General features: G+C 38.3%; 1 protein-coding gene across 1 annotated transcript; it reads right to left on the bottom strand.

Annotated features, from left to right (window-relative positions):
* Nucleotides 1-3,048: 3,048 nt before the first annotated feature.
* On the bottom strand, nt 3,049-3,984 carry LOC101598080 (olfactory receptor 10-like). The gene has a single exon (XM_004657456.2). The coding sequence runs from the start codon at nt 3,982-3,984 to the stop codon at nt 3,049-3,051; it is 936 nt and encodes a 311-aa protein (XP_004657513.2).
* Between the last annotated feature and the right edge of the window lie 3,472 nt (nt 3,985-7,456).

The raw sequence follows: 7,456 nt of genomic DNA on the forward strand, positions 1-7,456 counted from the left end.
GCCCACTCCACTGGAGGGAATATATCCCTGATGCTGAAAACCTACAACAGGGGTAGTCATGAGTCCTAGGGGTATAACATATGCTGAAGTCTGGTTAAATGTATATACTATGCTCACCAAACTGCCCAGTAACCACTTCTCTTAATGATCATACCCATATATTAATGCTCCTCTCACTTTTGGTTAGGGGAGCTTCTCTTTTCAGATGGCAGTGACCTTGGGATGACTCAGAAGGCACCATGATTCTGAGAAGAAGTGACAGAGGAGTGCTTAGTACTGAGATATCTCTATCACATCTTCTAAGACTCAGGATCAATTGGGGAAGAGGTGGCATAAAGAATTTAAGAGCCAAAGGAAGGGTAGGACTCTTTACAACATGACACAAAAAGGGCTTGATATCCATGACTTCACAGTGCCTGACACTATCTCACAAGACCATGATAACAGGAGGAAAAGATCATGACTTCAAAATAAAAGACTGATTGGAAGGGGGAGGGAATATGATGGAGAGTAGAGTTTCAACCAGGAAAGTGGGAGGAAGGAGGGAATTACCATGGGATGTTGTCTACAATTATGGAAGTTGTTAATAAAAAAAAAAGTACATAAAATGCCTTTGAGAACATTTAACTTGCTTTCAGGATAAAAAAGCAACTAGGAGTAGAAGCAGCATACCACAATAGAATAGAAACTACATATGACTAATCTATAGGCAACATTGGGTGTTCACACATGTGCAATTAACACCAACCCATTCTTTTTGGGTTGAGTCTTGAAAAAAATGTATCCCTGGGGGAAGAAAGAAAGTACAGTTGGTAAGTTGAAGAGGCATAATTGCATATGAGGACCAAACATATACAATTTTAAAGTACAGATAACCATGGTTGATTATTTAATTTTTTAACATTTTATTTATTTATTTATTTATTTATTTATTTATTTATTTATTTATTTATTTGAGAGAGTGGGGGGAGGATGCACCAGGGCTTCCAGTTACTGCAAACTAACTATGGATGCATGTACCACCTTGTGTATCTGGCTTATGTGGGTCCTGGGGAATTGAACCAGAGTCCTTTGACTCTGCAGGAAAACACCTTAACTGTTAAGCCATCTCTCCAGCCTGTGATTATTTAATTTCTGTATGTTTCAAAGTAGCTCACTGAGAGGATTAGGGATGCTCTCAACACTAAAAACATGATAAATACTTGAGGTGATAGATATGCCAATAATCTTTGTTAATCATTTCATGCTGTATCTAGCTATTAAAATAGCACAATGAACTCCAAAATGACTGAAGGACTTAAAGCCAAGATACTTTGAAATATGTTGAATTGAAATGTTGATTATGATTCTTCAAAAGTAAAATCGTGTGAAGAAATGCAAATTCAGACTGGGCCATGTATCGTGGAGAATAATTACATGGCATCAAGCCATAAAGGTGAGTTTGTCTCAGTCACTAAGATTAGTGTTTAGGGTTATAATGAACCTAAATGAACAAACCACTAACATAATCCTTATCAGGAACTTACTTTTACACCTACACTTATATCTCTTAGTGAAATCCCTAATATTTACTACTACCCTACTTAGCTATCCTTAGGCCTTTACCGGATATTTGTTTTATATGTTCTATGTCTAAAAAGTATAAAAAAAAATCTTCATTTTGGAGACTTTCTTGGATATTCACTCTCTTGTAAAGATTTCTGTGTGTACACATAAACTTTATAAAATTTGAATGCTTTTCTCCTGGTTGTCAGTTTTGTATGGATTCAGTTACTCTCTCCAGCCATAGACCCCACATAAGATCTAAGAAGTAGAAATAAAGATTCTCTCCTTCCTCAGTGGCCTGCACAATAACCATGTGACCCTTTAATATATTAAAACTGTCTAACATTAAATAGCATCTCCATAGAATATTCCATCATCTGTTCTTCTGAAAGTTTCATTGTCTTGACTTTTTAAATTTCAAGCCTTCACTTTATTAGGAATATTTGTATGAGGCTACGAAAGCTTATTTATAAGGATGCCTACAGTTTGACCTTGGGCCATCATACAAAGACGTGGTAAAGAGAGAATGGTGGGAATTAAAGAATCATTTCCTCCTCACTGTGTACCGGGACTCTTGACTTTCCCAATCTCACTACTTTCAGGATTTCTTTCTCTTTGGCTTCATTTGTGTAGGTTTCTTTTATTCTTTATCTGTATATCACTTCTTCCACTTCATTTTTATGCTCATATTTTCTCTATTCTCCTTCTCTTGCAAGACCATTTCTTTTTGATGGAAGCAAGCAGCAGTGCATAGTTTCTTCATCTATCTGGTAAGGATTTGATGATTTCTTTAATTGATGACACCCTAATTGTTTTTTCCTTTTCTTCAAGCTAAATGATACTATATCAAAAACTCTACATGGCTGGTAAAATATCTTTGGCCTCCTTATTTATTGAGTACATGTAACCACTAGAGAGCTAGAAAAGTAAGAATTATTAAGAAACATACCCTGAGAGGTTGGCAGGTGTGGCAAGTCACAATTAATTAGAAAAACAGTGGTGAACTCATGTATCTTGAATTTGGCTATCTTGTTATCTGTGTTGAGCTGCAGTAGAAACCACTGACTTTGGAAAAAGCAATAATTATAAATTTCTTCACTGTCAGAAATGCACACAATGCATGCCTAATCTCCACATGGTCATAATAAACTCTTTCCCCAAGAAAATTCTTGTGGAAGGTTGTGCTATAAATCACCTCTTTTTCTATCTTACACAAGGGCCAAAAAGGTATCTCAACAGATCTCTTTCAACTTCTCCCAAAGGCCTACTGAGGGCTATTTGGTAGTGAGAAATAGCTCTCAAAGAACTGAATGGGTCGAGGCTACCCTGAGAAAACAGAGTGAATTCCAGGTCAGCCTGAGCTAGAGTGAGACCCTACCTCGAAAAGCAAAAAAAAAAAAAAAAAAAAAAAAAGAAAGAAAAAGAAAGAAAGAAATGAATGAGTTTCAGGTTTCAGAATCTAAGAAGTATAATTGAAAGTTTTACTGGTCCTTCTTCCCCCTCCTACCCTGAATATGTACCTCTCCCTAGTACCTTCCACAGAGCCCCCTTAACATCCTTGTTCCTCAGGGTATAAATCAGAGGATTCAGCATGGGGGTAACTACAGTATAAAAAAGTGCAATAAATTTTCCCTTGCTCTCAGAATACCTGTGAGTGGGTTGAAGGTAAGTATAAATGCCTGCGCCATAAAACAGAGAAACCACAATGAGGTGGGACCCACAAGTCCCAAAAGCCTTTCTGCGCCCAGCCATTGACTTAACTTTCAGCACAGCTTGAGCAATGTGAGCATAGGAGCCCAGAATCAATACTGCAGGAAAGACCAGGATTATTGTTCGAGCAACAAACATCTTGGCCTCTGTTCCTTCTGTGTCCTCACAGGCCAACTTCAGGAATATGGGCATCTCACAGAAGAAATGGTTCATTTGGTGGCCACAGAGAGGCATGGCCATCACAAGCCCTGTCTGTACCAGAGAATTCAGGAGACCTCCCATCCAGGCAGCGACAGCCAATACTCTGCAGAGAAGGGGGTGCATAATGGCCATATAGTGGAGTGGACGGCACACAGCAGCATAGCGGTCAATAGCCATTGCCACCAAAATCAAACACTCTGTAGAAGCCAGGGCAAGAAAAATGAGGAGCTGGGCCACACACCCTCCATAGCTGATGGTCCTATCAAGTCCATAAAGGTTGATCAGGAGCTGGGGCACAGTGCTGGTGGTATAACAGAGGTCCAGGAAGGAGAGGTGGCAGAGGAAAAAGTACATGGGTGTGCGCAGTCGAAGGTCAAGTCGCGACAGAACAATGATGGTAGTATTGCCCAAGAGAGTTAGGCAGTAAAAAATCAAAATAAAGACAAAAAGTAAGAATTCCAGTTGAGGCCAATCTGAGAAACCCACCAAAATGAAGCCTTCTTGTGAACTGGTATTGAAATTTCCCATAGCCTTTCATCTGCACAAATAGAAAAACTCAACTCCTTCCTTCCTTTGAGGAGAATGAGTTAAAATATTATCCCTAAATTCCACAAATGCTAAAATCCCTTGCGTGTCATCTTCCCATGGTGTGTCTGCCAGTCTTCCACCTCATCTCTTCTCTAGACAGACAATGACTTTAGGATGTTGTATAACGTGAATCCTGCTATTGGGATTTTTCCAGACAACTCGGTCCTTTGAATCTAATTCTTTTGTGTCTGAAAATAGAGATCATATATTGCTTTTGTGACAGTGCTTAGATATGGGCTCAAATACAGTAATGTAGAAATTGTACTTGAAAATTTAATGCAGAGCTAGTGGCTTGGCTGACTAGAAAAGAACTTGTCCAGCATATATAAACCCAGGCATTTGATCCCCACCAACTCAAAGGAACTAAAAATAAAAATAAATAGCTAGCTGGCTGGCTGGCTGGCTGGCTGGCTGGACAGACAATTAGATAGATAGATAGATAGATAGATAGATAGATAGATAGATAGATAGATAGATAGATAGATAGATAGATAGATAGATAGACAGACAGACAGACAGACAGACAGACAGACAGACAGACAGACAGATAGATAGATAGATAGATAGATAGATAGATAGATAGATAGTAGACAGATAAATGGTAGATGATAGATAGGTAGATAGATGATAGATACATAGATAGATAGGTAAAGATATAGTTTGTAGAAATGCAGTACTGTTCTCATTTGCTCTTTTTCTCACTGTATGAAACAGTGTATATCAGTATATTAAGACCCAAAATAAACCAAGCTGAATCTCACAAATGTGTTTCCTGGTGCTCATCTACTTCCTTCTGTGAACAAGATCAATGTAGGAGAGGAAGCTCCACTCAAACTAACTCCCATTAGTCAAAAAAATACTGAAAAGAGTACGGATTCCATATCTGTATAGGGGAACAAAATAGCTTTTGACAAACATGTGGTTTACCACCTCTCCTCACGCTTGTCATCCCACTGATAAGTCCATTTCTATGTCACAATGATAACCCTATTTCTGAATCTAGTAAAGGAGGAGTGTTTTTTCTCCTCTCAAGCCAAAATTCCTGTGGTGGTTTCTCTGTAGGACTTGTTGCACCCCCTGAGATCTTTTAAATATCTTTGTTCTCCTCCATGATGGGAGCTCCTGAGCACTACTAAACACTACCAGTGGAAAAAATAGCATCTTACCTTACAGTACATGATAGTTTAATTCATGACATGTGATAAATAGTCAATGACTTTTGTTGGTTGAAATTATGACTCTCCCAATATCAAGAAAATCTGTGGCCTATATGAACCCTCAGAATAAACTATAGACAGGTTTTTTTAAATAACTTATACCAGTAAGTTATGCATAAAACCTGTTTTTCTTTATGGTTGGATATTTTCTGTAATAAAAATACCAATAGGAAAGCTCTTCATACAGCAGGGAAAGAAACAAGTAATCAATAGAAATATCACCTATGCTCGACATGAGCAATTTTGACAAGTTAACACATTCCTCTTTTCATTGAGTCATCATCAATGCTCAGTGCCGGATCAATGATCCAAGAAAGCACTTGGTTGCTATAACTGAAGCCCTGTGGGAAAGATAGAGAAAATGTTAATTATAAAACAAATTGTTAATACACAATTAGCTTAACTAAGACACCCAAGATAGTTTTTGAATGGCCATCATAACACACAGTTTAAAATATCTATCATCACATCCCTACTTGTGAACTTTACCCCTTACCCTGCCCCCTGTTCTGATGGCTTGCTCCACTTATATATAAAATGAAGTAGCTTATTTAATGAGATTTTTATGGGAATTAAGTGCTCTCTACCATTTGTCTGTCCACACCAATAATCCATAAGTGCTATGTGTTGGGACCTCTTTGGTGGATTGAACATTATATTCTGATTTCCCAGTTCACTGCTTGGGGGCAAAAGGTCCTCAACAAAGATTACTGAAGCTAGTAATGAATACATTCCCCATTTGGCACCATGTCTACTCCTGTAAATGGCCCATAAATAGTTGTTTTCTTGAAACAGGAAAGAATTAATACTTTTGTACTGCTTCTCATTTAGTAGCAAAGCAGAACTTAACCATTCTTGCACATACTTTTGCCAACAATATTTTTAGCAAGATAGATACATTAATATGCTTGCAATTGAACAAAAGATTGGAAGAATGATCATATGAAAAATTCAATAATCATAATCCCAAGGAATTTCAATAAAACTAGAAGCTGTGAACCCTTAAATGGCTTCTGCAGAATGTGAGAATAACATTAAACAGGCTCAATTGAATGTGTGCTGGAAAGTTTAAGATATGAAAGACCAAAATCAAAGCATGGAAGCCATTTATCTAAAAAGTAGGAAACAGGGGCCTGGAGAGATTTCTCAGTAGTTAAGGTGTTTGCCTATAAAACCTAAGAACCCAGGTTTGATTCCCAGTACCCACATAAAGCCAGATGCACAAGATGGCACAATGCATCTGGAGTTCATTTTCAGTGGCTAGAGATCCTGGCGTGCCCATTCTGCCCCTCTCTCTCTGTCTCTGTCTCTGTCTCTCTCTCTCTGTCAAATAAATAAAACATTTTTAAGTAGGAGGATGGAGAGATAGCTTAGCAACTATGGCACTTGCCTGTATAGAACAAAGATTAGATTCCCCAGTACCCACATAAAACCAGATGCACAAGGTGGCACATACATCTGAAGTTTGTTTGCAGTGGCTAAAGGTGCTGGCACACCCATTTTCTCTCCCTCTCTCTCTCTAATAAATAAATAAATAAAATATTTTCAAAAGTAGGAAACAAAGATGACCTGGATTATACTGACCAAAAAGTAAATAAAAGTCAGTAGTGCTCACCAATTGATGCATATTACCAAATACAAGCTGACTACATAGATGTGTGTCCAGGCAACTCATGGTCTAAGCTACTCAAAAGCGAAAAACCTGACGTGATGCTCACATGAGTGCAATAGTGGTGCACAGCTATGGTGGGAAACCAGCTGCTCTTGATTTGGCTAACTAATCTTCTCAGTGGAATGGAACCCATAGCTGGAGCTGGGAAACAAGTCAGAACCATATCCAGATAATGGTTCTGCTTTCCATTGTCAAGCTCCCACTAACTTTAGACTATAAGAGTGTCCTAACCTTTTTTAAATCTCTCTAAACTCTATGTAACTCCCATGGCCGAAGTTACATCAATAAATTGCTGTCTCATTCAGCGTTACATGTTTCTAGTGCCTAGAATAATTACTGGTGCGTGAAAATTCTCCATAGGTCTCTGACCTATGCATAGTCACCTGTACCAGCACTTTAATAGATCCCAAGGAAAGCATGAATCCTTGCAGCAAGTCCAGTCTCATTTAAAAAGCAGGATGTGGAGCTGACCTGACTCTTGGGATCTGATCTTTTATTCTGAAATATGGTATGCATGGGGGAC

This window comes from Jaculus jaculus, chromosome 6, assembly GCF_020740685.1.
Source record: "Jaculus jaculus isolate mJacJac1 chromosome 6, mJacJac1.mat.Y.cur, whole genome shotgun sequence".
Lineage (NCBI taxonomy): Eukaryota > Metazoa > Chordata > Mammalia > Rodentia > Dipodidae > Jaculus > Jaculus jaculus.

Coding starts and splice junctions, on each gene's coding strand:
- LOC101598080 (XM_004657456.2), bottom strand. CDS start 3,984: ATGGGAAATTTCAATACCAGTTCACAAGAAGGCTTCATTTTGGTGGGT.